The sequence below is a fragment of the Rhododendron vialii genome, chromosome 11a (genome assembly GCF_030253575.1).
Source record: "Rhododendron vialii isolate Sample 1 chromosome 11a, ASM3025357v1".
NCBI classification, from domain to species: domain Eukaryota; kingdom Viridiplantae; phylum Streptophyta; class Magnoliopsida; order Ericales; family Ericaceae; genus Rhododendron; species Rhododendron vialii.
This window is the reverse complement of record NC_080567.1, coordinates 32,404,555-32,423,441: the sequence shown is the minus strand read 5'-3', so window position 1 is coordinate 32,423,441 and position 18,887 is coordinate 32,404,555. Positions and strand designations below refer to the sequence as shown.

At 37.8% G+C, this 18,887-nt stretch overlaps 1 protein-coding gene across 1 annotated transcript in view; it reads right to left on the bottom strand.

Moving 5' to 3' along the window:
• LOC131308066 (uncharacterized) overlaps nt 1-17,375 on the bottom strand; it is a 133,193-nt gene extending 115,818 nt beyond the window's left edge. Inside the window, exon 1 of the mRNA XM_058334879.1 lies at nt 17,191-17,375. Coding sequence (XP_058190862.1) covers nt 17,191-17,246 — 56 coding nt within the window. The 5' untranslated portion in view covers nt 17,247-17,375. The remainder of the gene's footprint in view (nt 1-17,190) is intronic.
• Between the last annotated feature and the right edge of the window lie 1,512 nt (nt 17,376-18,887).

Sequence of the window (18,887 nt, the reverse complement as noted above, 5' to 3'; positions counted from 1 at the left end):
GTGCACATGCGATAGTTTGCAAAAAAAACTACTCCCTCTGTCCTTAAATAAGTATTCGGCGCATAAACCTCTCTGTCCTTAAATAAGTGTTCGGCGCATAAACCTCGGCTTTTAAAAAGATGAATTTGTTTCGTTAAAAAAATTAATTTTTTTTCACAAATGAACAGATAACAATGAGTCCTATTAGATTATGGAAAAAAAATAGATTTTTTAACGAAAAACATGCATCTTTTGTAGAGCCTAGGTTTTTGCACCGGACACTTATTGAGGGACGGAGGGAGTATCAAAAGTTCTCTCTTTTTCTCCGAATTCCCTGACAGAATAAAATTTACCATATTTGATCCCATTTGGTCCAAAGCAAAATGAATGATCAATTATCCTCAGAAAGATACCCATTTATCATTGCACTCAAACAGACACCAACCTACTCCTAGAGATCATAAGCAAAAAAATTTGTAATGACCTGTACGTGGTGAGACTTGCCAAATCATATAATTTGATCACTTGTTACGTATCCCGTCCAATGGACAGACTAGTACTATATTTACAAGGCTCAAAAGAGACCATTCCTGTTGCTGTGTTGCACAAGCTCTCTACCCAGACCAACTGAAATCATCAAAATCACTCCGTAGTAGTATTGAGGATGTAAATAGGAGACAGCCATGTTAATCTTTTAACTTGTTCACCCATCAGTTCCATTACCATCCAATTCCAACCACAAAACACCATACAAAATTGCAGCTTTGAATTTCACACTAAAATGCTTCCATAATCCTAGTAATACCCTCCACCCAAAGTATTGATTATGTGTTGTTGAGTGGATACATGCTTCTTCCCTCCGAGATGAGAAGCCAAAGTACTCTCACTCTGCAACTTAACATCACAGACACTGCACCAAAATTTAGTTTGATTCGTCCCAACACTGGTACCAGTGTTATCTACCTCTTTCACTATGCATTGCTCATTAGTCCAATTCACTTGCACTTTTGGTTCTTTTCTTTTTTTTGGCTTGATCAAGAAAACCATAGTAAGTTCCAAAGCTATACAAAACCATAATGTTACGTCCTTAAATCCTCAAAATACTAACGTTACCTAAACTACTAAACATTTGAATAGACGAGCACAAATCATCAACTCCCAACAAAGACAATGTACATGACCAAAACTAAGCTGATTTAACTGAGGCTATCATCACTTAAAGCACTTGGCATCCAAAAGTACCTCTCCTTCAAAGGGCTCCTGATCCTCTATCATCTGATTCACCCTCTCCTTCTGGTCTTCATCGCTTATGTCAACCTTCTTCCAATCATAGAGCTCCATGTCATAGCACTCATCGATTATGAATTGCGGTATTTGCTGACCGTGGAAAAGCCAAAGCCCCTTCACCTTGAATGGGGGCTCCGACCCAATAATCAGCATCTTCCCGAAGGCAAACTTTCGAGCCAGATCCATCCGTTGAAGAAATCCACTGACCTTGTTTAGGGTCACGAATGAAACAGTATTCTCGTCATTGTACTTGTAGTCACAGAACCAAAGAGAGTATCCCTCCGGATCGTACATGTCCCAGAAACCTTTGATTGCAACTTCACGGAAGTTGGTCTTGGTATTTGAGTAGAGCCTCTTCCAATCATCCAGTATCACCTTTGATTGCACATTTTGTTCTTGTTTCTTGGTTCTAATTTTTGGCTCCAAACTGGCTGCTGAAGAGGAGGAAACCTTGTTCTTGTTTTTGTTCTTGTTACTTGCTTTCAGCTTTTTAAACTTGGCCTTGTGTTTTCTCCCTTGAAGATGAGAATCCAAGTTCTTCTCACATGGGATTGTCACCTTTCATAAAGAACAAGCCCACTCTCTCTGAACTTTCTCTGAATCAGTTATCTCGACGGCTTTGTTCTCTCCACTAGCTGCTGCAACTGTCTTCTCTTTAATTTCCCCAGCGGCAACTGTTTTCTTCTCATTTTGAGCAAGATTTGGCTCTACACACTTCACCTGACAACGAGGTGAGTTTAGATTTGATTCTAAGGTTTCTAATCTTGCAAGATAGCAACTCTCGTGGCTTTGTTTTGAACATCAGGCATCTCTGAGGAATTTCTGGTGGGAGAAAAAAACCAAGCAAAGGAATTCGGCTCTTACATATAAGGTGTATTGGTCTCACATTTCCTTTCATAACATATCTCTCTACAAATCCCTCTGATCATAATACAGCCTTGGGGAGGTGGGGGAAGGAAAAGAAGATATTGAAAAAGCTAGATTTATTTCTTTGATTTCCCTATTCCCCTTTTGTTGGTAAATCCCTTCACACATTCATGATCCACACACAGCCTAGAAAGATCGCAAAAGTTCATGTAAAAGAAACCAGCAGAAAGCAACTGTAGAGATTAGAGATGGGAAAGAGATAAATACGAGAACGGGAGTTGCACAAGGAAAGCAGCACCTAAAAAACCAAAGTACAAATGAATATTCGACCAGTGCTGCTACCTGCTCTGTCGCAACTGCTGGATTTTCATCCTTCAATTGCCCCGTATTGGCATTCTCCTTACCAACACTAGGCTCTTCCACTTTGGACTGGAGTAAAAAAAAACCTTTGCTCATCAGGGTTTCTTCTTGAAAAGAATGCATTAATACAATAGGAAGAACGAAAGGAAACCTTACCAATGTTGTTGCAGCTATTAGTCTTTTCTCTGGTTGTTCCACTGCTCCAGCATCCACCTTGCCAACATTATGTCCTTCGTATTTGGACTAAGAAAACAGATGGTTCATACATTATACTCACAAATTGAATTAATGAAAATGCATGCCAATCAACTATGGTTTTTTTGTTTTTTTCTTTGATCTTGCCAATCAACTATGGTTGTTCATACCTAAGAAACACGGACAAGGATACGGGATATGGACACGACACGACAAAGATACGCCAGACACGGACAAACGGACAAATCATTTCTCCGAAAATTAGGACACAGACACGTTGGGGACATGTCAAATGTAAAGTGTATTTGTATTAAAGAGGTATATTCTGATTCCATACAAACGTCAGAGACATTTTAATGTTCCAAGACTGTTGCCAACATATCCTAGAGTGTTCACAATGTGTCTAACTAAAAGAAATATAATAAAATCATAAGACAAGTATTTGGGCATGTCCAATACAAGTCCGGAGAGTGTCTTATCGAGTCCGTGACCGACACGTGTTGGACAAGGATACGTGAGGCTGGTAGACATGTCCGTGCTTCTTAGGTTCGTACAAATTTTCTAACCAAACCTCAATCATGATGTAAAAAATTTTGAACAGGGGCAAACAAAACATTCTCAATGCCAGCTCCTTAAGTTTATTCTATTTAACCAGGATGCAACTCAATTCCACATGAAATATAGCAAGACAAGACTTTAAAAGGCGAAACTACCAACAGTTTTTCTCAGTCTCGATTTTTAGAACGCACTTAACTTTTCCTGGAGGCCAGTGTCTTTCCCTGGAAACTAAGCAGACCAACAGTAGATACCAATTGAAATTAAATGCAGAAATAGATACAGTCCTACAGCAGTTACCCTGATTGCTGCAGCTGTTTCCTTCTCCTCTGTATTAGCCATTGCCTTGATCTCTTCCTTGCCAATGTCAGCCTTTGTATGCTTGGACTGAAACAAAGGGAAATGGTAACTCAGAAGCAGATACAATGTCGCACATATTCTGTGTATCAAAATTGTGAAGACCCTCACAATTATTAACATAAAAACCAATAAGCCAACTCAATCTAACGACTCTGATTACAAATTCCAATGCACTAACTTTGGATCATGGATGGGTGACGAGATTTTTTGTGGGAAAGAAAATGACAGGGAAAGCAATTTGTAAATTTAGCTTTTTCAGTTCATCTTTTTCCTAAATCATCTTGTTTCCCTCTGCATATCCCTTCCCAAACTCTTAATGTGAACACGACCAAAGAGTGCACTTATGTATAGATCGGCGTTCAGAAGATACAAGCTTATATGACCAGGTCTGGCATTGGATATGAATTTCCATGACTCAATGCCTTTGCCACGAAAAGGTCCCATTTATATAACTGGTATAGTGTGACCCCATTAGAAAACTTCTTATCTATCACTGGCAGGACTTACTGAGCAGCTTACCTTTCGATCAAGGAGTTTCTCCAAAACTTCAGTTCCATTCTCTTCAACATACCTCTCTGCCACAGCTAGAAAGACTTCGACACTATTAGATTTTTCCTCCTTGGGTTTAATGAAGTATTTGATAGCACCTCGCGGATCCACAGACAAGCACGGGCGAAGCAGGCACTCATAAACATAAGAAGCACGATTAAAATGAGGTAGCACCAAAAAGCACGTGGCCATTAACTTCATGAAAGGCCAGAACGGAAGCCTGGTATGCATAAATAAGGAAATGAGTTAAAGTACAATCTACGCTCTCACTCAAAAAACCCTGTATCAAATCGAACAATTCCTGAAAAGCATCATGACATGCAACTGTAGTTGTCCACCTGCTGTATTCTCAATTTCTCATCCTTTTGGTGCTAAATCTACCCAAAAGAGGATGCTAAACAAAAGAGGATGCATTTGAGGCAGAAACGATTTATATCACCTGACTTTCTCACCGTTTTATCTTGTAGGATACTTATTGACTCTGTATTAAATTATTAGTACGTATATGGAAGAAGTCAAGGAGATTCATATCTCCCCAAACATGCATGTTCTTGTACAAGTCTCGGTCTATAGTTGTTTCGTTTTAGAGAGAAGACCAATATCTGAATTTTTACTCGAAACCCTTACTTTGAATATTGGGGACTCAGAGCTTTGTATCATAGTTGAACACCGCGTCAAGTATAAGATCAGACACTACTATGTGAGAATCTGATCGGTAAATCTTCATAGCGTCACAAGAAAAAGGGTTGTCATATGGTTATTGTCAATAGAATTGGTCTCCGTGAACACCATCAGTTGCAGAGCATGGTGGTAGGGTTATGACCCTTGTCTCCACGTCGGTTTAGTGAGATTGTAACCTTGTGTATATAAGCTCTTTGCCATTCTGACCGAGAACGGAAACATATAACTATAGTGCATTCCTAGCTAGAGGTAGATCAACCATTAGGCTACTTAACCAATCACGTAGAAGTTAGAACACCGTCAAAAACATTATTTTTGCCACTAGACCATGTCGAACAACACAAATAAATGGACCCTATTTTGATGTTCGACATGAATCCTACATAATCCTTGGGCAAGCTTTATCACATTTTGAGCACATAAACTACAATGGAGCAGACTTAATTACCAGTCAATAAGTTTCACAAAGGCAAGTTCAAAGAGAGAAACCAGAGAGAAAAGAATCCAATAGGTCACCACATTAAGCATCTCCGAGTTGGAATTATTCTCGATTGCCCGAATCGAGGCATACCTGTTCAAGACATTATTTCCACATAAGCACACACGATATATACAGATTATTGGACTCTAATTTAGCCGCTGAACTTCGTTCACTAAACTACGGAATTTTATCCATGTAATAGTAAACTACTGTAATATACACAACACATATCTATCTAACATACAAATACAAAAAGAAAAATGTACAAACTACAAACACGTGTGTGTATATACACACACAGAGAGAGAGAGAGAGAGAGAGAGAGAGAGAGAGAGAGAGAGAGAGAGAGAGAGCCCAGACCAAAGAGAGGCCTGAAAGTAAAATACATAATACGTCAGAGTGTATTGAACGTGGACATAAATTCTACCAAATGTAAATAGAAAGAGCTTGAAAGTTGAAACTAAACAGAAATGTAACAAACAAGTACTTGATTCACAAGGATCATCAAGTATCCAACACGAAATTCGGACATATTCGACTACAAGGCCAAACAAGAGGAAAGGGAAACTACTAATAAAGTGTTTTCATTTAGCTTTCTAAAACTAAAAAAGGTTTTGTTTGAAGCTAGTAGAACACAAGTGAATTGGATTGGAGGACCAAGCAAGCAAGTCGAAGCATTTGAATGCAAACTTGAGAAAACCCACTAAACCCATCTGGAAAGAGGAATGCTACATACACTATACACTTTCACTACACCATCCACTACATTCTTTATGGGACTCATTTCGGATCCAACAAAAAATACAGAAAAATATCCATAAATTTTAAAATAATATTTTAGGGGGCCCTACAAAAAATCAACTTTAACCGCTATCGATAAGTATTATTTCTGGATTCGTATGTTCGAAACTGCGCAGTTAAGCATTTTCACTCATATAAATTTAGAAATAATACTGATACCTGATACCGGTTAACTTTTAATGTGGGAATGTGAAGCAACCACGATTTTGACGCATGAAAGTGGTAAATTGCTAATCCCCCTGACGCACAAACACCAACCCCCCCCCCCCCCCCCACGTCTCTTTTACCCATCTACCCCTCCCTCACCCCACCCCACCCCACCCCCCCCCCCCCCCCCCTCCCTTTTCTTTCTTTCCTTACAGTTTCCTTTTCTTTTCTTTTTTTCCCTTTTCTTTTCAGTTTGGTTTTTTTTTTCCATTTTTTTTTCTTTTCTTTCTTTCCGGTTTGATTTTTTTCTCTTTAATAATAGGTTCAAGTCTAATTCTAGGCTTTGTAAAGTAATTAAAAGAAAAAAAGTGTTTCAATTGATCATGTTTATATGACTGCTTTATTTTATTTTTTTTGTCCTTTATAGATTAAAAAATATAGTTAAGAAAATAAGTGTTTCAATTTTCAATTCGTTTGAACTAGTGCAAAGATGTTATTTTTCTGATCATTTCATCCTAAATGGTTGTAATAAATTTTTGGCTTCAAGGCTTTTCAATGGACACCCTAAGAGAGTCTTAAAACTAAATAATGAGTCTTAGGGTGTTTGTTGAAAGGCCTTAAACCAAAAAATTTATTATGACCATTTAAAATAAAATAATAAAAAAACGATCTTTGCTCTGATTTAACTGAATTGAAAATTAAAGCATTTAATTCTTGAATTATATTTTTAAATATACAAACGGTGTATTTATAGAAATTAAATAAATAAGATATAAGTAATTAAATAAAAAAATAAATTAAAAAGTAGGGGGACCCGAGGGCTCTGCTGTCCCCATTGGCACAGTAGCCTCTAAAACGTTTCCGTTTTAGTTTTAAAAAAAATAGAAACCAGCCATTTGCAATCCTATAGAGTAGAAACGTGATTTGAAGTAACATACTACTGAATAAGTTAAGAGGATCTATGCTAAATAATGGTTAACAAATTTATAAAATTGTACTATAGTTAAAAAAAAGTAATCCTAAACATAACATTTATATTCTGGATTAGTATGTCGTTTGCAAAATACATTTTGTAATTAGTTTCCGAACACTAATTGTAATCTTAATGAATTTTTTGCTTCACGGCCTTTCAACGAGCACCTTAAGACTCATTATTTAGTTTCAGGACTCTCTTAGGGTTAGGATGTTCATTGAAAGGCCTTGAAACCAAAAATTTATTACAACCATTTAGGATGAAATGATCAGAAAAATAACATCTTTGCACTGGTTCAAACGGATTGAAAATTGAAACACTTATTTTCGTAACTATATTTTTTAATCTATAAAGGACAAAAAAAGAAAAATAAAACAGTCGTATAAACATGATCAATTGAAACACTTTTTTTTCTCAATTACTTTACAAAGCTTAGAATTAGACTTGAACCTATTATTAAAGAGAAAAAAAAATTCAAACTAGAAAGAAAGAAAAATAAATAAAATAAAATAAAAAATTCAAACCGGAAGGAAAAGGACAAAAAAAAGAATGAAAGAATGAAAGAAAGAGAAGGAAGAGAGAGAGAGAGAGAGAGAGAGAGGGGAGCGGGGGGTAATTTCGAGAAAGGGAGGTGGGGCCGGGGGGGGGGGAGTAGCAGCTCTCATAAAAGTGCTTTCCACTTCCTAGTAAAAAGAGATAGTAAAAACTAAAAAGAGAGAGGAATTCGATGCTAAGTACATACATTACTCTAAACCATTCTACCATTCATTACATTTTGTGTGGATTCCATTCATTTTGTGGATTCCATTCAAGATTTAACAAAAATTTAAAAAAATATTTAAAAAAATATTTTATGAGATCGTGTAAAAAATCAGTTCTAACGGATATCGGTAAATATTATTTTATTTTTGGTTTCTTATATCCGAATTGCGCAATTGAGCATTTTCGCTTCTACAAATCTAGAAATAATACTTACCGATACATCACTCACTGCACCATCCGCTACACGCCATCGTTTTGGGGCGTCCCTAAAAAAAATTAAAAAATTGAGCTCCTGTTTTTCCCCAAATCAGTCGGCCTACGACTACGAGAGAGAGAGAGAGAGAGAGAGAGAGAAAGAGAGAAGAGAAGAAGAAGTAGACGAGGAGGGGGACACCACAACCAACCCAAACCACCGCCGAAGAAACCAACGAAGAAGACGCCTCCACGATCATCGACCACCACCACCAACGTATGCCAATGAGCTTCGAACCACATTCACTAATATCGATTTGCTCAAGAAGGTCTTGACCACCGCCGCCGCCATACGCTGACGAAGGTATCTCTCTCTCAATCTCGAACATTGGTATCAATTGAACTGGGGTTCCAATTTCAATTCGTAAATATTGGAGATTTTTGCAAATAAAAAATAAAAAATAGGGTTCCAATTTTACTGAAAGACAGAGGTTAAATGGAGCAAAATACTACAACCCACCTACATTCTCACCTCATTGTGTTGAATGGGGACTCTGGTCAATTTCCGTTGTAAATCGATTGCTCAATCAACAATCCATGGGTATAGTGCACAAGAGTAAGTTCCTACAGCTAGATTCTCTTGGTCTTTAGTTTTCTGCAACTATTTAATGTCCTGCTGCAATTACACTTAGGGTGCGTTTGGTTGGATGGAATGGAATGTGAATGGGAATAGAATTAAGAATGGAATAGAATTGGAGGAATTGAGAATGGAATAATCATTCCCATTCTCATGTTTGGTTGTGCTTAAGAATATTCATTCTCATCTCCAATGGAATAGTGCGGCAATAGCAATTTTTGGAGTGGCAATAGTAATTTTTAAAGTAGCAATAGCATTTTTTGGATTGGCAATAGTAATTTTTTGTGTGGCAATAGTAAATGTTGGAGTGGCACTAGTAATTTTAGTGTGATAAAGAAATGGAATAACAATTCCTTAGTTTTTTAGATGGAATGACAATTCCTTTACCAAGGTGAATAGTGATTCCATTTAGAATCATCATTTCATTATTCCATAGTGAACCAACATTGGAATAAGTAAGTCATTGGAATGACTATTCCATTCCAATCTTAATTTCATCCAACCAAACATACCCTTATATCATAATGCGCAAGTTTGTGAAATTTACAACGAGAAGGAAATGGGTTACTCCCGGAACATGCCTTCGTACAAGGCTTAAGGCCCTAGATAGTGTAGCAAGAGCAAATTCTGCTTTATTATTGTCGGACTCTGAAACAATAGATTTAGTTCCAGTTCCGTAAGTAATAATCACCTTTTTTTTGAGGAGTTGTATTTCAATATGTCAGTAGAGATTTTGTTGCTGCATTTTGGTTTTTTTTTTTTTATAGTTATTCCTAGTTCCACGTTGATTCTTGTTGTTGATAGGGGATGATCATTATGTCTATCATCCTCTAGTTCGTAGGGATTCTGTTCTTTCCATCCACATATACTGTTTGACCAACTGCCTAATTGTGGGAACTTTCTAATTATTTGGTTCCATGTTTGGTTTTTTTTTTTTTTGTAGCTATTCCTAGTTCCACATTGATTCTTGTTGTTGATAGGGGATGATCATTATGTCTATCATCCTCTAGTTTGTAGGGATTCTGTTCTTTCCATCCACATATACCGTTTGACCAACTGCCTAATTGTGGGAACTTTCTAATTATTTGGTTCCATGTTGATCCTTACATGTCTAGTATAGTATTTTTTGTTCTCTCTTGCAACTCCTTTGTTGATTGATTATTTCCTATCAGGAAACTTAGACAAACGAGTGATGGTAACGGGATTTTTATTTGAGTTTGTTCGTGTCTACCTCCTTTTATTTGAGTTTTCCTTTCCTCGTTATCAATTTGATGTTCTTTCTATTGGGCAGTGCCCCAAAGCTGCCTTGTAGCTCTTATCAATGTCCATTTCTTGCCCATTTCAAAGCAAAGCATATGCAATTTTATATGATACATTGGCTGCAAATCCACAAGACTTTGGCTCATTCCACACTAACCCATCTTTTACATGGTAAGTGTTCAACAGCTCCACCAAGTGTGAAGCAAAATCTGTAACTGATCCTTAACTGATAGTTGAATTATTCGATACCCGAACAATTTTCTTGCCATTCTTGTCATGGTTTGAATTTTCTTGTTATGTATTGAGGTAATTTAGATCGCCAGTAAGGACAAAATCTCATTGTTTGCAAGTTGTGTTCTGTTTTACTACAAGGTGAAGGTCATGGGTTCAAGTTTCTTTGTTTGTATCTATTTCCATTTGATTATGCTTCTCTATTCTTGGCACACATTATCCAAACTTCAAAATCTGTTTTTAGAAACTATAGCATGATCTTGTGTTGATCACTTGTTGATCTACTTTCAGATTTTTAGAAGAATCCTACCAAGATTAAGAACAAAGAGTACCACGACACCACTTTGAATGGTGCTATGTAAGAGAGAGGAAGAGCACAAAGCAGTTCCACAACTCCAAAATCCAGTTCCGCTTGATGTATGGAGCGTCCAGCCAAGAAGAGATGCTTGCTACACTTAGGATTTTTCTTTTTCATTTTGCTTGTAATATAGCTTAGGGTAAACAATGATGATGATGTTCGGCTCATGGTCTTTGCTTCAATTTGACAATGTTTCATAGCTTGTTTAAAAAGATACAAGTTTGTACTCCATTTTTGTTGTTGTATTGGATTCAAAATGGTATATTATGAAATTCAAATATCACTATGGTGTTAACTTCTTGAAACTTTTCTACATAGGTTTTTTTTTTTATTAGTTATTGTCCTAAAGCTCTTAAGGAAAAGCCTGATATATTTTTTTTTTTTCCTTCAGAGGTTTTATCTACCTTGAACATTTCTGAAACAATGGAAATGGTGTTTTGCCATGAACTGCTGTTTTGCTCCTTTTTTCTGTTGCTACTGCTGCTGACTGAGACGCTATGACGTCGGGCTAGACTAAAAACAACGGAAACTCTGTCGAATTTTTAAAAAATATAGATACGGATATGGATAAGGATACGATACGAATACAACACAATACATTTGAAAAATATAAATTGCATTCATCCAATATAATCCAACACATTGCAACAGTCACAGGTGTAACAAAGCAGTCGTAATGCTAATACTATTACAGATTCATCAATATCATAACCAATCAAAATAACAATACATATTCATCATTTCCATAGAACAACCAAGTGAACTACTCTCCATTATTATTTGTTGCATTCATCATATCAATGAACCTTGGTTGTCCTTCACATCCATGCCCTTGAGTTTATAGTAGATTTGGTTGACGGTTGTAGTCCCCCCAATATTGACCTTGGTCTTCCATAAAACTTGAGCGTCCTCCCCAAGATTGGTTGCCCGCAAGAATTGATTGACCTCTCCAAACTTGATCATTGAAGAAGCTTTGTGAACTTGGAAAAGAAGGCCTAAATTGGTTCAAGCTTGTTCCGGTTGGACAAAGAGTTGGAGGAAATGGAAAGATGGTTCCGCCTTGTGTCATATTTGCTTGCATGTTATGGGGCATCATGTTTGGCCACATTGAATGCCCCATGTAGCTTGGGTGACCCTGCCCAACAATAAAGAACGATTATAAAAAACTTTTAATGAAACAGGAGATTGTGCAATTAAAAATAAAGTTCCTTACATGTACATTTACAACACTCTCTTGTGTCCCGAACCCATGGCCAACCCCAAACTTCTCAACCTCCTGAAATTAGCAACAAATATAAATATTACACATGCATTGAATAAATCTATATGTCAATCTTAACTAGTAAGTTGTTCAAACAAAAAAATTAACTAGTAAGCTCACGTACCCTTGTCATCACCATGTCATACTTCTCTTGAGAACATTCCGCTAAATCGATAACCTCATTGAAGAGATTGCACATGTTGTCATGCCGATGCGTACCCTTATCCACCTTCTCTCTGCGTTGCTCATTAGTCCAATTCACTTGCACATTATGTTCTTGTTTCTTGGTTCTATTTTCTGGCGCCGAACTGGCTGCCAAAGAGGAGGAACCCTTGTTTTTGTTCACTTGCTTACTTGCTATCAGCCTTTTAAACTTGGCCTTGTGTTTTCTTCCTTGAAGATGAGAATCCAAGTCCTTCTCAGATGGGATTGTCACCTGGCATAAAGCACAAGCCCACTCTCTCTGAACTTTCTCTGAATCGGTTATCTCGACGGCTGTGTTCTCTCCACCAGCTGCTGCAACCGTCTTCTCTTTAATTTCCACAGTGGCAACTGTTTTCTTCTCATTTTGAGCAAGATTTGGCTCTACACACTTCACCTGCGAATGAGGTGAGTTGAGATTTGATTCTATGGTTGCTAATCTTGCGAGATAGCAAATCTCATGGCTTTGTTTTGATCATCAGGTATGCAGAGGTACTAAGGCTGTGTTTGGATCAAGGATCTGTGGAGGAAATTCTGGTGGGAGAAAAAAACCAAGCAAAGGAGTTCTATTCTTAAATATAGCATATCTTTTCATAACATATCTCTCCACAAATCCCTCTGATAAAAATACAGCAAAAAGAAGATAATCAAAAGCTAGATTTATTTCTTTGATTTCCCTATTCCCCTTCCGTTGGTAAATCACTTCACAAATCCATGATCCACACACATCCTAGAAAGATCATGAAAGTTCATCTAACAAAAACCAGCAGAAAGCGATAGTAGAGATGGGAAAGAGATAAATATAAGAATGGGAGTTGCACAAAGAAAGCAGCACCTAAAAAACCAAGGTACAAATGAAAATTCGACCAGTGCTGCTACCTGTTCTGTTGCAACTGCTGGATTTTTATCCTTCAGTTGCCCCGTATTGGCATTCTCCTTACCAACAACAGGCTCTTCCACTTTGGACTGGAGAAAGAAAAACTTCACGCATCAGGGTTTCATCTTTAAAAGAAAGCATTAAATACAATAGGAAGAACGATAGGAAACCTTACCAATTTTGTTGCAGCTACTGGTCTTTTCTCTGGTTGTTCCACTGCTCTAGCATCCACCTTGCCAACATTAGGATCTTCGTATATGGACTAAGAAAACAGATGGTTTATACATTATACTCATGAATTAAATAAATGGAAACGCTTGCCAATCAACTATGGCTATTCGAACCTAAGAAGCACAGATACGAGATATGGACACACCACGACATGGACAAGCGGACAAGTCATTTCTCCAAAAATTAGGACACAGACACGTCAAATGTAAAGTGTATTTGTATTTGTATTATAGAGGTATGGTCTGATTTCGTAAAAACGTCAGAGACATTTTAAAGTCCTTTTAATGTTCCAAGAATATTGCCAACATGTCCTAGAGTATCCACAATGTGTCTTAACTAGAAGAAATATAATAAAATCATTAGACAAGTATTTATGCATGCCCAAGACATGTCTGAAGAGTGATGTATCGTGTTTGTGACCGAAACATGTCGGACATGGATACGTGAGGCTGGTAGACATGTCCGTGCTTCTTTGGTTCGTACAAATTTTTTAACCAAACCTCAAATCGTGACTATTTAACCAGGACGAAACTCAATTCCACATGAAATATAACAAGACCAGACTTTAAATACAATAGGAAGAACGATAGGAAACCTTACCAATTTTGTTGCAGCTACTGGTCTTTTCTCTGGTTGTTCCACTGCTCTAGTATCCACCTTGCCAACATTAGGTTCTTCGTATTTGGACTAAGAAAACAGATGGTTTATACATTATACTCATGAATTAAATAATCGCTTGCCAATCAACTATGGTTTTCATACCTAAGAAGCACAGATACGGGATATGGACACGCCACGACACAGACAAGTCATTTCTCTGAAAATTAGGACACGGACACGTCGGGCACACGTCAAATGTAAAGTGTATTTGTATTTGTATTATAGAGGTATGGTCTGATTTCGTAAAAACATCAGAGACATTTTAATGTGTCCTTTTAATGTTCCAAGAGTGTTGCCAACATATCCTAGAGTATCCACAACGTGTCTAACTAGAAGAAATATAATAAAATCACTAGACAAGTATTTATGCATGCCCAATACATGTCAGAAGAGTGTTGTATTGTGTCTGTGACCGAAACATGTCGGAAATGGATACGTGAGGCAGACGTGTCTGTGCTTCTTTGGTTCGTACAAATTTTTTAACCAAACCTCAATCGTGACTATTTAACCAGGACGAAACTCAATTCCACATGAAATATAACAAGACCAGACTTTAAATGGCAAAACTACCAACAGTTTTTTTCATTCTCGATTTTTAGAATGCACTTAACTTTTCCTGGAGGACAGTGTCTTTCCCCGGAAACTAAGCAGACCAACAGTAGATACCAATTGAAATTAACTGCAGAAACAGATACAGTCCAACAGTTGTTACCTGGATTGCTGCAGCTGTTTCCTTCTCCTCTGTATTAGTCATTGTCTTGATCTCTTCCATGCCAATGTCAGGCTTTGTAAGCTTGGACTGAAACAAAGGGAAAGGGTATTTATAGTCATAAGCAGATACAATGTCGCACATATTCCTTGTATCAAAATTGTGAAGACCCTCACAACTATTAACGTAAAAACCAATAAGCCAACTCCATCTAACGATTCCGATTACAAATTCAAATGCACCAACTTTGCATCATGGAAGTGCGACCAGATTTTTTGAGGGAAAGAAAATGACGGGGAAATCAATTCATAAATTTAGCTTTTTCAGTTCGTCTTTTTCCTAAATCATCTTGTTTCCCTCTGCATATCCCTTCCCAAATTCTTAACGTGAACATGACCAAAGAGTGCACCTATGCATAGATCGGCATTCAGAAGATGCAAGCATATCAACATTTGCATGTAATGACCAGGTCTGGCATTGAATATGAACTTCGATGACTCAAAGCCTTCGCTACGAAAAGGTCCCATTTATATTACTGGTAAAGTATGACCCCATTGTACAACTTCTTATCTAGGACTTACTGAGTGGCATACCTTTCGATCAAGGAGTTTCTCCAAAGCTTCAGATCCATTCTCTTCAACATACCTCTCTGCCACAGCTAGAAAGACTTTGGCATTATGAGATTTTTCCTCCTTGGGTTTGATGAAGTATTTAATAGCACCTCGTGGATCCACAGACAAGCACGGGCGAACAAGGCACTCATAAACATAAGAGGCACCATTAAAATGAGGTAGCACCAAAAAGCACATGGCCATTAGCTTCATGAAAGGCCAGAATGGAAGCCTGGTATGCATAAATAAGGAAATGAGTTAAAGTACAATCAATGCTCTCACTGAAAAAACCCAGTATCAAATTGAACAATTCCTGAAAAGCATCATGACATGTAGCGGTAGTTATCCACCTGCTGTATTCTCAATTTCTCATCCTCTCGGTGCTAAATCTACCCAAAAGAGGATGCTAATTTTTGGGAGGACGGGTGAAAATGATATATCCTAATATGTACGCATATCTCGCCAAACATGCATGTTGTTGTACAAGTTTTGGTCTGTAGTTGTTTCATTTTAGTGAGAAGACAAATATTCGAATTTCCACTCGAAACCCTTACTCACTTCAAATTATGGGGACTCAGAGCTTTGTATCATATTTGAACGCCGCATCAAGTATAAGATCAGACACTACTATGCGAGAATCTGATTGGTAAATTGTCAATAGAACTGGTCTCTGTGACCACCATCAGTTGTGGAGCATGGTGATAGGTTACGACCCTCGTCTCCACGTCAGTTTAGTGAGATTGTAAACTTGTGTATACAAGCTCTTTGCCTCTTTCAACACCCTCCCCTTGTGAAGCAAGTTTTAAAGGCAAGTCCTAGCAAATGGTTTCGTTCATTTGTATCTGCTGCTTAAATTTGGTGATACCATTCTGACGGAGAACAAACATATACTATAGTGCATTCCTAGATCAACCATTAGGCTACTCAACCTACCACATAGAACCCCCCAAAAACATTATTTTCATCGCTAGCCCAAGCTGTCGAACAACAGAAATGAATGGATCCTATTTTGATGTTCGACATGAATCCTAGATAATCCTTGGGCAAGCTTTTATCACTTTTTGAGCACATATTACTACAATGGAACAGACTTAATTACCAGTCAGTAAGTTTCACAAAGGCAAGCTCAAAGAGAGAAACCAGAGAGAAGAGAATCCAATATGCCACCACATTTCGTATCTCCGAGCTGGAATTATTCTCGATTGCCCGAATCGAGGCATACCTGTTCATAAAATTTGTTCCACGATCAGCACACAATATATATCCAGTTTACTGGACTCTAATTTAGCCACTGAACTTCAAACACTACATTACACTATAAATTTTTATCCTTGTAATAATAAACTAATGTAATATACACAAGGCACGCATATTTATCTACGAGATTGCCTTATTCACGGAGGGGCCGTGATTCCCTAATTCACGCTTTCACAGAGCCGCGAGATCTCTGCGGTTTGTTTCGGCTTTAGACGTTCCGGATTTAAATGAAACTTTTTTGGAGAAGAGTAGCCAGGAGAAGTTTTATTTAAATCCAGACCGCCAAAGCCGAAACTAAATTTGGAAAAAGTTCATTTAAATTTAGACCGTCCAAAGCGGAAACGGATGCGGGCGATTCATCTCCATAAACAACTACAGCCAAACAACTATTCACAGAAAGCTACGTTACAATGCTTTTCTTACAATGATACAAAATACAAAAAGAAAGCGTACACACGTGTGTGTATACTCATACATATGTATTCATAATATATACACACACACACAGAGAGAGAGAGAGAGTACAGAGGGCAGCCCAGACCAAAGAGAGGCCTGCAAGTAAAAATAGATAATACGTCAGAGAATATTCATGATACATAACAAGTAGTAGATAAAAGATGCTTGATTCACAAGGATCATCAAGTATCCAACACTAAAAAGGGTTTGTTTGAAGCTGAGTAGTAGAAAACAAGTGAATTGGAGGAGTACCAAGCAAGCAAGTCGAAGCATTTGAATGCAAACTTGAGAATACCCACTAAACCCATCTCATGAAAACTCGATCTCTTTCTCTCTGGCCCTTTTTTCCCCTCGGATTTTCCTGGGTTTTAATGTGGGAGGTAATGTGAAGCAACCACGATTTTTTGACGCGTAAAAGTGCTTTCCGGGAAAAAAGAAAGAGGAATTAGATTATATAGGCGTGTAAAGAAACACATTTGGTAGAGGGAAAGTAAAAGAGAGAAGCTTTATACAGGGATTTCAGCAGTTTTTTATTCATCCATTTAATAAAAAATTGTTCGGATCAAATTCTTTATGATAATTTTTTTGTCGATTTTTCGCGAATATTTTTAAAATCATATTCAAATCACACTGAGCGATTCGAATTATTAAAATTCAATCGAAAAAGAGAAGATGTGGACGATTTAAACGGAAAAATGTGTGGACTTGATCGGAACTAAAACTTTGTAATTTATGGATATAGAAAGTGGGAGCATGGTTTTCCTTCCTGTGAAGAAAGAAAGAATTATTTTTCAAACAAAAGAAAGAATAATAAATGGAGAAAGAAATTATTTGTCTCTCTTTAATTTACAAAAGTACTCCTAATTTAGTTTGACAAAAATAGCTGTTCACTTATTTGTTCTTGAACAAAAATTTCCTTTCTCACACACTCTCAGAATGAAAAAAATAAAACTAAATGGGAGTGCATGTGTCAGGTATGATACTCTTATCACCTCCACAAGGAAAATGTTGCCCCATTCACCACACCACAGTCTGTAGAAGACCTCACCGCATCCTATCTGTTGGGATCAAAGTTAAAATCTCATACGTATAGCCGTACGGGTGGTTAGGGCCGACATGGGGCATAGACTCACCAGGTGACCGCCTAGGGCCTCCAACTTTAGGCCTAATGATGAGGTCCAAATAATAGAATATGTTAAATATTATTTATGTAGACTATATTACAACACGCCTAAAGTAGCACTTGCGACAAGCAAGTGTGCACTTAAAGCACGAGATGTGGATTTGATTCCTTCCCCTTTTAATCTTTAAGCATCAATTTTGGAACCTTTACAAAAAAAAAAAGATTGTTTTGAAACGCTACTTGTGAGGCTCGATCTCGTGACCTGAGGCTCTAAAGTGGCAGCTAAAACAACTTTGACATGCTTTGAGTTGTTTCCTATACTAGAAATGAGAGGCCCCATTTTCAACAACCGCCTAGGAGTTCAAAATTCTCAGAGCCGGACCTGTGAGTGGTATTGAGAGTACGTTTAGCCCAATTAAGGGGTATGAGACTCCTCGAATTGTTTGCAACGTGAGAAACGTGCCATGGATTTACGGGCCGGTCCAAAAAGGATGCCCAATGCACGGAGAGCTTTGCCCCAGGCCGAAAAATGTACGCACAAGGATTGCCCTGCTTTTATACCTCAAATACCCTTACTAATATCTCATCCCCGTCCAAGTCATCTCGACAACTCGATCGTCTTCGCCAAGCACCAGAACAACATTACCACCACCGTCACCCAACCTATTGTCTTCGCCGGCGTCGTCCCTTGCACTTGTTTTTCCGACAAGGAGAGAACAGAGGCGACCTTGGCAAAGATTGGACACATTCTAGACAGTTCGATCTCCCTCTGTCGTTGTCTCTGCCCACCTTTGATTATGTTCCTTTGTTGTCTCTGTCATCGTCT